Consider the following 15,583-nt stretch of genomic DNA (forward strand, 5'->3'; position numbering starts at 1 on the left):
CCCCACAAGCCGATGGACAGGTAGAACGGGTGAACCGTGTGATGCGTCCTATCGTTAGCAAACTATCGGATGCTCCAGACCAGGCCGATTGGGTATCCAAGTTGCGGTCAGCCGAATACACTTTAAACAATACCGTCCACACATCTACGAACTTCTGCCCCTCTGTCCTACTCTTTGGTGTTGAGCAACGCGGTAAAGTTCCAGACGAGTTAGCCGTGTAAAAAAATATTCGACCGCATGTCCTCGGCGCGAAACAGTGTGTTCGAGAAATGTGCCGCAGATTCAGCATTGCATCCGATGAATTCAGGTATCATCAACGTTTTCAAGCATCATACCGCAGTCTTGGCTTTGGCTAAGACAGATTCGGGAAGAGGTCCCGCGGTCTTGAGATAAAGTGTGAAACCGTGTAAGGAAGGTGACTTAGTGGCTATACCCCAAGTAGCCTTAAGAAACTCTATTTGATTATTAACAGTATTTTAAGGCCGTTAAAAATCAAATAGAGTTTCTTAAGGGAATATGACATTTGCTTGCGTTACAGTGTAACGTTTGGAAGCGTTACACATATTTTTTTCCTTGCTGTATTGTAACGATACAGGCAGCAATCAACAAATGCAATTAATGTTTTAATTAATTAATGTTAAAATAAAACAAATATATTTCCAATTAGAAAATAACAAATAGTAATACAATTTTTCATCATAAATGTTTAGTTGTTTTACTGTTGTTTATTCTTCTTTGATTCGTGGTGAACTGTATTATCATAAAAATCACCATGCCATAAATCAGATTATGACATATTTTCAACTTTCTTTGGTAATAAAACAACTATTTTACTCAACGCATGCGATGCTATGCTAAAAAAAAAGTTAAATACGATGTTTAACCTCATATACTCGTATAGTTTATGTAGAGTATAGCGTATGTTGATATCATACTGTACATGATAAATGCTTATTGAGGTTATGTGTTGTTTCGTCAAGCTCAACACGTTTCGTGTTACAGGGTTTTTAATAATAATATTTTAGTTTTGCCATGGTGCCTGTGTATGTTTCTCAATTGTGTTAAGGATCGTTTCAAGATTTTTGAACATTCCCAATATGATTTGCATCATTTGTTTCAAAAATTGTTCGATAATTTCAATTAATTGGGGAAACAATTTAAAATAAAGTGAGTTCAAGCAATAAATCATCACAAGAATAAAAAAGGTTATCGAGCAAAACACGACTAGAAACCCTGCAATGCACTCTCCGATCGCGTGTCATGTCATAATGCGTAATACACTCACGCGTCTTTTCATTTCATGTTAATACACTCTCAGTGAACAAGCCGTCTTAAACATTAAGTCCGAAAACCAAGAATTGTTTAATCTCTTGGTTATTTCTTTGTAATGCATGTGTTGTGAATCTTTTTTTTCTCTGTTGTAAATCTGTGTTTATCAAAACATGTTATCAAAACGTATAAAAAAAGTGGCCAGTTGTATAGAGCTCGCGACCGGGTAGAACGAGTAAGACGCATTAATGGTGACCAATACAATCAACTACTGCATACAACTACAGGTAGACCATCTGAAGGTATCGAATATGGAATTTCTTAAAATGGTGGACTGTGATGCATTATGAATGATGATTCTTTTTCGTGACATGTTTATGGCATTAATGCAAGTATTTTTGTTTCAGATAAAGTTCATAAAGTGTCCGTGCGTGTTGCTGATCGATCTGTTTACGACAATACCCTTACATATGATAATGTGTCCGACGCTATTTGTGAAAGTACTGGAAGCATACATGACAGCAATATTTCAGAATCTAATACTTCTTCGAACAACAATGATGATATGTTCAGTGATGTAGAAAGCATGTCTGATGATGAAACAGGATTGGATAAACATTCTGATGACGATGCAATGTTGGATGAGCCTGATTTTGATAAAATGGACACGAGTGATTGTTTGAAATATTGGGCATTGAGCACCAAACAAACCCATTATTCAATGAATATGCTGTTAAAAATATTGAGGAAAAAAATGAACATGTGTCTACCAAAGGATGCTAGAACTTTCCTGAAAACAAATAGAAATGGACCAGAAATATCAAAAATTGGAGATGGTCTGTTTTGGTATCGCGGTGTTAAAGAGGGCCTCACCAAGCATTTGCGGTAAAATGCATATTGTTAAAACATTTTCCAATCATTCATCAGTTTTCTCTTTCAGTTTTGTTAAGGTGCCAAGCACTCTTTCGCTGAACATCTTTATAGATGGACTACCACTAAGTAAAAGCAGTCCAACGCAGTTCTGGCCAATATTGGCAAATATTTATGAAATGCCTCAACTATCGCCATTTACTATAGCAATTTATGCCGGAAGATCAAAGCCAAATGGTTTGGATAAATATCTGAAGCTATTAGTGTCAGAATTAAATACCCCTATTGATGGAGGAACAATTATTAACCAGACAAAAATAGCAATTCGAGTGCGAGCCGTCATAGCAGATACTCCTGCTAGATCGTTTATCAAAGGTAGTGTAGCAAATTAATTTTTAACTAAACTATTGTTAAGTTACTAATTTTATCGTTTCGACAATTCAGGTGTAGCGAATTTTAATTCTGCCGATGGATGTCTCAAATGCACATGCGAAGCAGAATTTAATGAGGATGGTAGGTGCATGGTTTATAAAGGAGTTAACGCCCCTCCAAGAACTGATAGAGGTTTTAGAGGTGAAGAATATGGAAACCATCACAAATGTAGGTCACCATTCATTGATTTGAAAAAATTTGACATTGTTAAAGGCATACCAGTAGCAGATATTCTTCACTTAATACATTATGGTATGGTATGGTATGGTATGGTATGCGCCGTTTTGTTTAAGGATGGAGGGATGGAAAATTAGGATTATAAACCAAGTGGTCAGCCCAACTTGCGGAAGAAATATCTTCTTTGCTAGTCAAAATCCGACTTCCAGTAGAAATACATAGGTCATTTCGAGGAGTTGATATGGCGCGTTTTTGGAAAGCAACGGAGTATGGAAGTTTCCTCAATTACGTCAGCATTGTAATTTTGAAAAATCGAATATCTGAAATGTATTTCGAACATTTCAAACTGTTTTTTTGTGCGATTACATTGATGTCGTCAAAAGCATACATAAATAATTGGAAAATGGCAGGAGAAATGCTAAATAGATTTGTAATCGATTTCGAAGCTCTTTACGGGGAAAGATATTTAACAAGTAATATTCACAATTTGCAACATATATGCGAGGAGGTTTTGAAGTTTGGTCCGTTGTATTCCTTTTCTACATATCCGTTTGAAAATCATCTTCAGATATTAAAAGCTTTATTGAGGTCAGGTTACAATGAAATTCAACAAGTTGAAATTCAAAAGGTTATCAGAGTTAGAGGAGTTTCATATACCAACTTCGTTTGCTTCGAAAAAAGTGTCTAAGCCAAGCATATTTGTGCAGAAGAATGGAAAGGTAGTTTTAAAATTACTAAATTACATATTACGTAACGATGAATGCAACTCATGGTTTTTAACCAAAGAAAATTGTATTGCAAAATTTTCAAACGCAGCACAAGTTGGAAATTCGATTCAAGTATGCGGAAGAATGCTCAACAACAAGTCCGATTTTTTCAGATCACCATTTCCATCAAGTGTTTTAAATATTTACAAGGGATTCTCAAATGATTTATCGTTGAATGATATCCAGTTGAGTGTGAGTGACATAAAATGCAAGCTTGTTGCAGTAAATTTAGATCCACTTTCGGAAACAGTTTTTATTCCATTAATTCATTCTCTTAGCATTTCTTAACTTCAAAAACTCTCATTCTTTGAATATATCATAATTGATTCTTTAAGTTCTTTGAAAAATCACTGCCAGAAATAAACATAAGTTCGATTAAGTGTAAGAGTTGTTTAGTATGTTGCGTTAATCAGTATGAACGCAGTATGCAGTATAGAGGGAATTCAAGCAATATTAACGGTTTTTTTTTAATTTTTTTCAGTCTGCCTCTTATGGTTGGTAGGTTTACGCACTCCTTGAATATTCAATCGTTGTTTTGCTTGCTTCAATTTACGTTCAAAAAATTTTGATAGCATATTTTCGCTAACCTTATGAAATTTAGTGCTTCCAATAGTCTGAAACAAATTCATCAGATTTCTCAACAGTCTAATTTCAAACTTAGTGCAACCTTTCCCTATACCTGTCCAACTACATTCTACCAATAGTGTTTTTTCGAAAATTAAATCAAGGGCTTCCAGCATCCTATTTTCCACATCCGTATCTATGATTTTAGATTTCAGCCAATCCTACACCTGTTGAAAATAATCTGTTTCTCCTAATCTTTCATCGCACTGCATTGGATCTTTCTTATTAGTTAGACGATTGAATTCAAATTCTAATATATTACTTCCATTTACTTCCACAGCTTGGGCTTTTGTGTTAAGCAGCATTTCATTTTGGCGTTCTATTATGCTCATCTTTTTCAAAATTTTTTGTTGCCCTTTTTGAAGATCTTCATATGCTTCTTTCTGGAACTTTACTAATGCTTCGAAACATGGACAATGAGAACATTTCCAATTTTTCTCAGCAACATTTTCATTTTCTAGGTGATCGTTTAAGTATTCCGCATGAAAATTAGCTGTGTCGAAATCGTAGTTTACAGTTTCCATAGCATTGTTTTCTAAAACGCGCTGTGCGAATATTTGCTCATAATTTCCAATTGTTATATGCTGTGTTGTGCCTTGTTCCATATAATCGGTTGATGATTCGTCGGACATTTCAGCTAAAATTTTCGTCCCAGTCTCGTAAGACGAAATGTTTGATCTTTTCACACAGCATTCTTGTCTTGTCCATCCACTTTCAGGAACACTGTTAGCATTTCGCACCAGTTTGGATGCCAATTTTCCGGGAATATTGGGCCATAACAAGTAATATTTTCCACTACTAGTTCCCTGCACCCATCCATCAGGCACAAGACATAATTCTCCATATCCCTTAGGGCCTAAGGTCTCCACAATGGAAAATCCCATTGTTATGATCCTTTAATAGTGAAAAATGAACAATTACTTTAAAACTAAATTATATGTCTTACTTTAAATATTACCTTACACAGGACACTAGGTTGTCAGCTGACCAAGAGCAAATTTAAGCACAATACCTGCAGAATTGCAAAATACGCAGTGCTTGTGGTATTCAGCCTCACACAATTGAAAAATAAAAAACTTGCTCCTCTGACTTATTGTTTTATTCTGTGAGAACAATGCATGCAATGTACCAAATTTTCCACGAATTCTTTATACTCGAACGATTCAGTTCGAGGGCAAAAAAGGAAACTCGAGGAGGTTGTGGGTATGAGAAGCAGGCAATAAAGTAATGGAGCAGGATAGACATATATTCCATCCTTTTCGTAGTTTCGTTAAATTTGATCATTTTCGTTAAAAAAATGCCGACGCCATTTTGAATTTTAACGAAAAAAATGAACGAAAATCGACGAAGAAAAGATGACGTTACGCAGTAATTTAAGCCCTGGAATTACTGCTGTATGGAAAGCTAAAAGTAATACTTTTAGGCATACTTTTAACGGTTTATTAACAGGATTGTGCTACTTGGGACGTTACTCTGATACGACCGATAGCGGTAATAAGAAGCTCCATCCTAAATTCAGGGGACCTTACGTCATCCATAAAGTGTTGCCCCATGCTAGGTACGTGGAACGCGATGTAGAAGGATGTCAACTCACACAACTACCCTTCGATGGGGTTCTAGAAGCGAATAAGTAGCGACGTTGGACCGAGTCCAGTGATTAGGAAATTGAGGGCAGTTTATTGTTCAGGATAGCCAAGCTGTAACATCCGGACTAATCGGCCTCAGCACAATTTTTCGACCGAAAAAATTCGATAGGCGCTCACGTAAAACTGACAGTAAAACTATTTCTTTCATACTCTTGCATGAAGTCGATTCCCATCGAGTTCAGTACTTAGTGTAGGCAAACCATTTTTTAAAACATTTAATAAATGATTTTTTACCACCCAAAATATTGAAAAAGAACCAGAACAATTACCAACTTGCTTTTACATAACGTTTTTCAAAACCATTAACCTTGATTTATGGCATTTTTCTGATATTCGAAAATTTCCGCAGCTCAATGAGTTGCGGATTTTTCGCCATACAAAGCGGAACGATCGAATTTTTTGTAGCATAGTTCATTTTGCTCGTGAGTGTCATGGTATACCAGTTTTCAAAAAGACCAGTAAAATGAACACCTTTGCGGCGAAATGAGTGTCAAATGACACCAAAATGACAGCCGGATCGATCGAATTTTTTCGATCGAAAAATTGTGCTGAGGCGGAATATCGCCCACTGTGCACTCAACCCGAACCCCGAACGCAGCGGTATAAACGCATTATACCTTGACCGATGGAGCACCCGGTGTGCTAGATGAACTGTCATAGAATAAAGAATAGAACTCTTCTTGGCGCGACATTGAACTGAATAGATGTAAGCCACTGACTTCTGCGTATAATTATTTATGTGCTCTTCCGAATTGTGCTAGATCTTATTAAAACGGCCAATTAAACATCCGCCACCCGTAAAACGCTTGGTCTTTACCGCGAGGCCACATGAGGTGAAATATACAGCGAAATGAACTATTTGACAGGCGAAATATCTGACAGATAAAGCATCACAGCAACCAGCTGATGTGCAATGTTAATTAATTAATTAACTTCAATATCGAGTACAGTCTGTTCCCGAGTTACGCGGTTCTCGACTTACGCGGATTCGGAGATACGCGGTTTTCTAAATTTGACAGATCAAATGTCAAATCAGTACAATTTGCTTCAAGTTCGGTATGAATTGCATTTTTGCTAACAAATTGAAACCGCTTAAAAGCCAGAAATATTAGAATTTTTCGCACAAATCATATCAAATAAATGATAAAATGTATAAAAGTACTAAATAAAATCAAAAACTCTGATCAATGAATAGTAGTTTATTCAAAAAATGTGAAATTCGACTTACGCGGATATTCGACTTACGCGGATTCGCCGGGAACGCAGAAACCGCGTAACTCGGGAACAGACTGTACTTCATCAATTTTGAGTCAACAGTTCATAATTTCTTCCAATTAGGGAATGTTCTGCTTAAGAAGATATTATTTTTAATAGAATTTCGAAAGCGGATGTTGTGTCTCCCCCAACCCTTTAGCTGGTCCTGTCAGATATTTCACTTGTCAAATAGTTCATTTCGCTGTATATTTCACCTCATGTAGCCGCGCGGTTAACATATTTTGGCTAGAAATAACGTGATTCGACTTACGCGGAAATTCGAGACACGCGGTATTATGCTGCCGTTTTCAGCCCCCATAAATCGTGCATCTCGGTGTCCGCATGTATGTGATTATCGTGCAATTGTTAGCTCTTTTGATGATAGTTTATTTTAACAAGAATGAACAACAAAAGAACTCGGTTTAACCAAAATAAACTTTAAACGACTTTATTATTCCTTTATTCGCGATGCCGGATATTGCTTACCTAAGAAACCCGTTACTGAATACGTCAAATATGGAATATGGAATACAAGGGTATGCCGGTTGCCAACTTACGTGTGTAATTTTGGTTTCAAACCAAGGTGTTATAAATGACAAGGTGAAGTTGTTCAGAGCAAAATGACATTTCTCGACTTGACATTTCTCTTCCTGGGGCTCCGGTATAAAAATCGGGGAGGACTGGTGCGGGGTAATGAAATTTGTATGCAGAGAGTGACAGATGTCCCCCACAATGTCGCCCAGCAAAAGCGATAAAAATCAACCTTCTAAATACATTATCCTTGTTTCAAACTATAGGTGCGTGAAAATCGCTAGATTCGAATAGATTTGACATATGATGTTAATGAGTAATAAAAAAACAATGAACATATGTTACGATTGTTACATGAAATTCCAATATTATTTAATACATACTAACAACATTTAAGATTCATTTCTTTTCTTAGCCAAGTTCTTAGCAGCAATTATTGTATTTTTCATCAGCATCGCAACAGTCATGGGTCCAACTCCTCCCGGCACTGGAGTAATCAAGCCAGCTTTTTTGCGCACCTCTAGTAAGAAAAAAGTGTCAACATTTTAACATAAAACTTGATAGACGAAACTTACCTTCGAAATCAACATCTCCTACTAACTTCTTTTTCCCTGTTGATGGATCTGTTATTCTAGTTATACCAACATCAATTATAGCAGCTCCCTCTTTGATCATATCTGATGTTATAAGTCCCGGAACACCAGTAGCCGTCACTATTATATCAGCTGTTCGACAAAACCTTTTAAGTTCTTGAGGTGGAGTAAACCGGTGGCATATAGTTACTGTACAGTCCATGGCACATGTGTCATTTCGTCCATCTGCGTGCAACAACATAGCTATTGGCATTCCCACATTTTTTGATCTGCCTACAACAACAGCATTCTTCCCAAAGGTTTCAATTCCTGTTCGTTTAATTAGTTCCTGCACTCCTAACGGTGTACACGGAATCAAGGTATTCATATCCAAACAAAGTCGACCAATATTACGTTCGTTGAAGCCATCCACATCTTTGTCGCATGATACTGCATTACACACTTTTCTTTCATCAATATGATTTGGTACCGGTAACTGAATCAAAATTCCATCAACTGCGTCATCATTGTTTAATTGGTCAATACGTTCAAGAAGTTGCTCTTCCGTAATTTCAGTACCGAAGCGTTCTGTTTTACTTTCGATTCCAACATCAGCTGCAGCCTAAAAGTGCACCGAAAAATAGTGTTTAGTTGTTATTAGTAACAGCTTGTGTGCCCAGGGAGGGGGGTGAGGGATGGCTAGGATGTGGAGAGTTATTGCTATAATATATGATAACCAAGAAAACCAACTTTAAATCTTAATATATTCTAATAGTTGAGAAGTATGATCATTACATTTTGTAACAAAATAAACAAAATGTTCAATAACCGTGTAATCTATACAGTTCTTGCAAATCTACATTTTTGTTTTTTTTTATGAAAAATTTATTGATTTTCAATCAATGGTCAACAATCAAGAATATAAATGTAAAATAATAATTTCTTTGATAAATATCGGGTAACCACAAATATTTCACCGTTATTGTGAATTTTTAAACCATCCTTCATATAACAGATATTACTTCAAATATACTACCAAAGTAATATAATATAAATATAAGCATAATGTACGTAATTGATACGTAATTATTGAAATGATCGCTATTTCCATACATGAAAGTCACAAAAAATTAAAGAAAAAGTGCTTCGAGGCCAGGGAAACAAACAGAAAAAAATGGCACTCAAAGTGTATAAAGAATCATACAAAAGAACATCAAAATTGTTCTTCTTCTTCTTCTTTGGCACAACAACCGCTGTCGGTCAAGGCCTGTCTATACCCACTAGTGAAGTGAGCTTGGCTTTCAGTGACTTATTGTTACCATAACAGGATAGTCAGTCCTACGTATGGGGGCACGGTCTATTCGGTGTTGGAACCCATGACGGGCATGTTATTAAATCGTTCGAGTTGACGACTGTACCACCAGACCGGCCCATCAAAATTGTTATTTATTATTAATAATTAATGTGGCCCCAGAATCGGTCTCAATTTCCTTAGCAGGTGATACCTTACTTACCTTCATTTTGTTATTAACATAAGTAGTACTAGCAGGATCATCTCCAATTAATATTGCAGTCAGCTGGGGAGAACGATGTCCTTGAGCTTTCCATGTCTCGATTTTTTTTCGCAGCTCTTCTTGTATTTCCCTGGCAATCTGCTTACCGTCTATCAGTTGAGCCATTTTAGAAGCACTAGAGAAACAAGAAAAACAAAATCATCACAATCTTTAAATTCCTTATAGTTTACCGCTTTATTGAGCATTTATTTCTCATTCAATTTTTAATAAATAATATACAGGGTTTTCGATGATATTATTGACATGTTCAGAGAGTTGTTGATTTGTTCGAGCATATAATTGATTCTTTTAGCGAGATATTGAATTGTTCGAAATGATGAGTCTACATGTCTATAAAGACTCTTTCAGCGAGATATAGAATTGTTCGGAAGTAGGCGTTGACATGTTCAGCGATTCTGTAGTGCTGTCATTTGTTTTGTTTACACACTGTGCCGCAGGCTTCAATTTATCACTCTCAAAAGTCCTAAAAATAGCTAATATAATCATTCCTTAAGTTAAATACATGAATTAGTTAAAACAAACATATTTTTACGAAAACCGTTTGTTTACCTTCTGATGAGAATGATCCAAGCTGCAGTCCAAGGGGTACGAAAGTGACAGCTCTACAGTATAACCGAACATGTCAACGCTTACTTCCGAACAGTTTTATATCTCGCTGAAAAAGTGTATTATATGCCTGAACGAATCTACCACTCGCTGAACATGTCTATAAAATCCCCGAAAACCCTGTAATATAATCAAAACCCCTGTAAATCAATACAGTCTGTTCCCAAGTACCGCGGTTCTCGATATACGCGGATTTAGAGATAGCGGAATTTGGGGCAAGTATGCCACCTTAAGCATTTCAAGTTATCACTCACTAAAACGTGTTATTCAAAAGCCGATTTCAATCTCATAACCATTTTACATCTATTTCCTCACTTATAAATGAGTTTCGCTTGAAAAAAGTGCAAACAACATAGTTTTTGAAGCGTTTTAAAAAGGGTCCAAAAAGACGTTGTTTTTTGGGCTATGGGGCAAGAGTGCCACTCGTATGGGGCAAGACGGCCACCTGGTTAAAATAACCGTATTTCTTACATAGTTGGAAATAATTACGTTTGTACCACTAGTGTATGTGTTCCTACATGTCTTGAGTCACCAATGAACCCCTTTTCATCACAAACTGTATCGCAATATGGGTTGTTGCTGGTCTGTTTTTCCGGAGTAGAATCCGCTCGTAAAAGCGGACCACCACTGAACGCTACAACAATGTTTACATTTTTGACAGCTCGCGCCTATGAAAGATGGTGGCACATTTGCCCCAAATAGAGATTGCTCTTTTGCCCCAAAAGTTGTAACTTTTTTGAAATTGAATATTTCAGTGACAAAAAGAAGGTTTTTTTTCAACTAACCCCACAAAAAATTTCACGTTTCTCAGCTATACGGTGGTGTAAATATTTTCTCGGTTGATTGTTCGCATGATTTTTGAGAGCTTATTTGGTTGGATGAAAAAATTATAATATTCTACACAATTTTGAAGCTCAATATAAAGCAGTTCAAAACAATGCGAAATATCGATTGGTCAATATGAAATTCGGCTCAGTATACCTTGTCATTGGAAAGCAACCAACTGTATACACAATTGATCATTAAGCTAAAGTTTTTAAGGAAAAATGCTTGGTGGCACTCTTGCCCCGTATGGCACACTTGCCCCAAATTCCCCTACGCAGTTTTCAAAATTTGCCAGACCAAATGTCAAATCCGTGAAAATTGCTTCACGAATTGTCCAATGCAAAATAAATTGCATTTTTGCAGATAAATTTTATTCACTTTAGAGTAAAAAAATATCAGAATTTACTGCACGGATCGTATCAAATAAATGATAAAATGTATAAAAATAATAAAATTAATCAAAAATACAAACTAATCGGTTGTGCTATGGCGGAAGAATGAGATATTCGACTTATTCGGATATTCGAGTTACGCAAATTCCTGAGGAACGATTTTCAAAAATGGTTTTCACCCCTTCTTTAAAATTGATTTCTTTTCGCTGAAAAATCAAATAATTTTTTCGTAAAAATTAAAAAAATGCGTAAAATCAGAAATACTTTTTTTAAGGTTGGCCGCATGGCAGTGGCAATCGCGTTTGCAATCGCGTTCAATGTGGAAAGGCTTTCAGAATAGAATACACTTCAGATAATCTATTTTATCTATAATAAATACAACAAAAATACTTGTAACTAGTAACAGTGCTACTACGTTTGGTAGATGGTATTGAAATCGTTATGCCGAAGAGCGTTAGACAGAAGCTACCATGGCTCAAAAATGAATTCAGATTGCCTTATGTAGATTCTATACCGAGAGGAATTTATCGGTTAGAGTGATAAAAAATAATCAAATCACATTTCCTGTCCAAACCAAGGCTGATAAAACAGACATGCTTTCAAAGTGTTAAAAAGCGTTTAACCATTGTGACTACAACCAAAAAATACACGTTGTTCAACGATTGCCTACCCAACGACAATACATTTTATATTGGAGAATGCAGTTACGTGGATTCTACAGCTTGTATCTTTAGATCTGTTCGTCGTATTTGCATGAAATAGTTATCAAAGCTAAGTCTTCCTGTTTGTTGCCAAAGCAGTTGTGAGAGCCGAACTAGACCACCACGATCAGCCAGGTTAAAGCCGCTCCCGAATATTTAGCGAATGAAAGCGAATGGCACCGCAAGAAGAAGTGGCCAGTTGCAATCAATATTCGGGAGAAAGAGCACGGGATTTTTTTAACGCGCGTGTGCGCGATCCGGCAAAAGTAGGATTAAGACAAGGAGCGAGATTAACGCGAGTCTTTTATTTTATCACTAATGCGTTGTTAAAGAAACCGTCAATATTTGGTCGCAAATTTCTACACTGTTGTTTAACGATTAAAAGTTCTTCCGGAAATTAAAAAAAGTGTTTCTATGTATTTATTATTGGTTAAAAACTTACTTTGCATATCTACGATCGCCTTCTTTGTGTATGGGAGTTAATATATATATATATATATATATATATATATATATATATATATATATATATATATATATATATATATATATATATATATATATATATATAATCAGAAATACTTTTTTTAAGGTTGGCCGCATGGCAGTGGCAATCGCGTGGAAAGGCGTGCTCCAGCTCCACAGTACGCTTGCAACATTCCCCTAATCGATTGCAAAACTCCCCTAAGTGATTGCAAACATCCACAGCTTGCATGCAATATTCCCCTACCGATTTGTAACATTCCCCTAAGTGATTGAACTATTCCCTTATATGATTCGAAACCCTGTAAAGTGTTGGAAGCCCTAAGCGGTAAAAGGAGTGGGGAGTCCCCTTGTAGGTGTTGAGCGGAGGGGAGGGGGGGAGTGGGAATAAATCCAACATTGCCTTAGCTTTGGATAAAATACACTTTAATGTTTTATTGGGGGAGGTGTTGGTCAGGACCCTCGTTTATGGACCCCCCATTATCCTATGAGTCCGTGGATCCTCTATCGTGCACGGAGGCCCGCGATGAGACTACTGTACACATCATATATGCTGAACTTATCATTCACGCGGCCACTCTGTCCGCTTACCGTTAAATCCGCCAATGCGGAGGGGCGTAGTAGGTTTAAATTCAGGTGGCCAGATGACGTGGAGGCGTCAGCCATTAAGGTCAGGATTATAAACTGACGAAGGCGAGAGGCCGTGAGCGGTTTCGGATATTCCTTATTGCATGGAACAATTGTACCGCTCTGCTCCTATATATTCTTGTACGAGAGCGTATAAAACGAACGTTCATGGAACCAACGTTCGCGGTGGCTAAAGTTGATGGGCGCACATGGCACTCTAGGACCAAGGGTCAGGCAAAGCAGCAAGTTCAGGAAGGATTAAATAGGCAAAACCAATGGCTACTAGAATTGGAAAGAGTTATCCACCAGTGGAGAACAATTTCCATCGGTATATTATTTTACATTATCAAGCATATTATTCAATCGGATAAAATGTATCGACTTTCTTTCGCGATCCTAAGATTCAAAAAAGCTAGGAATCTATTTTGAAAAGGTAATGAATATATGTCAGCTTTCTAATCAATAAAAAAATCGTTTTTTTTGTCGGTTTTGTCTGTATGAACAGTTTTGCATCACGCAATGACTACAACGTTGATTTGAGAGAAATTTGCCCCAATAGGTAGTATACACAGAAAACTTTTTTTACTGAACTTCAATAAAATTTTACTGAAATTTTTTTAACTGAAGTTTCAGTAATCCTTTCAGTAAAAAGAATGTTTATTGAATCATTCAGTAATGTCCGGTGCTAACCAAAATGACAGCTCGTTTACTGAAATCCCAGTAAAGCCATTCTCATATTACTGATTGTTCAGTAGTTGGTAGCGATTAAAAAATGACGAAATACTTCTTTTAAATTGAATTTTTATTGATGCGCAGATATTGCCAGTCGCTCAGTTCATATTCATACATGTTTCGTGTTGTTTTATACAGTTTTTATACTGTATTTCATAGCCGCAAGTGTAGATGGTTCAGTAAGCGCTCACAGACACCACGTAATTTCAGCAAGCACAGTGGATTGTAGCAAACATTTTACACACCAACACGCAATCAATGGATCAATGGAAAACGGCTGGATCATTTTCAACGAAACTTTGCACACACCTTATGGTGGTATGAGAATAGGTTTTAAGACTTAAAAATCGTTCAAATATTACACTAAAATTATTTTAACAATGATTTTCTAACTCCCATACTAAGAGCAAGATTGTTGTTGTGTTGTATACAGCACTTTGACACTTGGTGTAAGGTGGCTGGGGGTTTACACTCGATGATCGGATCCTGAGGGGATACGGGCACGATACAAATATCCCGAGTAAAAAAGCAATAATGGAATATTTTAGTTTTTTTCGGAATAACTCAGTTTGTCGGGTCAGCTAGTAACTTTATAAAATCTTTATACAGGTGTCCCCCGAGATACGACTGTATTTGGGACCGAAAAAATGTCCCAAAGCAATGCGTAAGTCGAAAAAGTCGTATGTCGAATATCAATGAATATTAAGTTTATAACCGAAGTTGAAGAGTTGAAGTTTATGATATCGTGTATTTTAGTTAAAATAATGTTTGTTAATTTAATAATTATATTTTAAAAACCGTGCACAATATAGATATTCAAGATAGGGTAGTTGTGGGATCTTTGGAAATGTGTGTATAACGGTTATCAGCCCAGATATTCAAAAAAATATATCAATTTCTTGTCAATGACAACTTTTAACTGTCAAAATCATAATCGTCGTATCTGCGAATCGTCGTAACTCGAGGGGGTCGTAACTCGGGGGACGCCTGTATACTTAATTTCCAAAAACTTTTATAGTCATAGCAGGAAAATCAAACATGGTTATTTTGATGAAACTAAGCTTTCAAATCCGCACAATTTTAGTAAAATGGATAAACCAAATGGAAATTATGTTATACCCTTTCCGGAAATTAAATTTGTTTAGCAACAAATATTTGATGAACCATTCTTAACTCACGGATGTTCAATACAAAATCGTGAATGTCTTACTCGTATGCATGAAGTTTTCGAACATTGCTTTTTTATTGTTAAGCCATCAAACAAGGCACTTGACAAGAAAAAAATACTTGTACAAATTGACAAAATCACTCATCCAACATTAACATTAACATTAAAAACGCAAGCTTTCTCACTTTTTGATCAAAACAGATGAAATCAGATGTTAGCACAAACACGTGTTGCTTTTGATAGGATGTTACAAACGATCTAAAGATTTCCATCAGGCATCCTACCAAAACCAATATGATTAGATCAACTACAGGTGGGCTTATGACTCTGATT

General features: G+C 36.4%; 2 protein-coding genes across 7 annotated transcripts in view; one reads left to right on the top strand and one right to left on the bottom strand.

The window, feature by feature from the left end:
- Positions 1-758: 758 nt before the first annotated feature.
- LOC120950904 (uncharacterized) lies at positions 759-8,028 on the top strand. Of its 2 annotated transcripts, none has more exons than XM_049606538.1 (4): positions 759-1,556; positions 1,677-2,154; positions 2,210-2,514; positions 2,584-8,028. In XM_049606538.1, exons 2-4 carry the CDS (start codon positions 1,835-1,837, stop codon positions 2,883-2,885), a joined length of 927 nt encoding a protein of 308 aa, XP_049462495.1. In that variant the 5' UTR covers positions 759-1,556; positions 1,677-1,834; the 3' UTR covers positions 2,886-8,028. The 2 variants fall into 2 exon arrangements, with proteins under 2 accessions (XP_049462495.1, XP_040225256.2); XM_040369322.2 differs by having other exon boundaries at positions 760-1,571.
- Positions 7,912-15,583, bottom strand: part of LOC120953082 (bifunctional methylenetetrahydrofolate dehydrogenase/cyclohydrolase, mitochondrial) — a 30,530-nt gene continuing 22,858 nt past the window's right edge. For all 5 annotated transcript variants that reach the window (XM_049606532.1, XM_040372762.2, XM_040372761.2 and 2 more), the window contains 3 exons: positions 9,657-9,831; positions 8,146-8,764; positions 7,912-8,090 (listed from right to left, as the gene is read on the bottom strand). In XM_049606532.1, the coding sequence (XP_049462489.1) occupies positions 7,963-8,090; positions 8,146-8,764; positions 9,657-9,821 (912 nt within the window). In that variant the 5' untranslated portion in view covers positions 9,822-9,831 and the 3' untranslated portion in view covers positions 7,912-7,962. The remainder of the gene's footprint in view (positions 8,091-8,145; positions 8,765-9,656; positions 9,832-15,583) is intronic.

This window comes from Anopheles coluzzii, chromosome 2, assembly GCF_943734685.1.
Source record: "Anopheles coluzzii chromosome 2, AcolN3, whole genome shotgun sequence".
In the NCBI taxonomy this organism is placed as follows: domain Eukaryota; kingdom Metazoa; phylum Arthropoda; class Insecta; order Diptera; family Culicidae; genus Anopheles; species Anopheles coluzzii.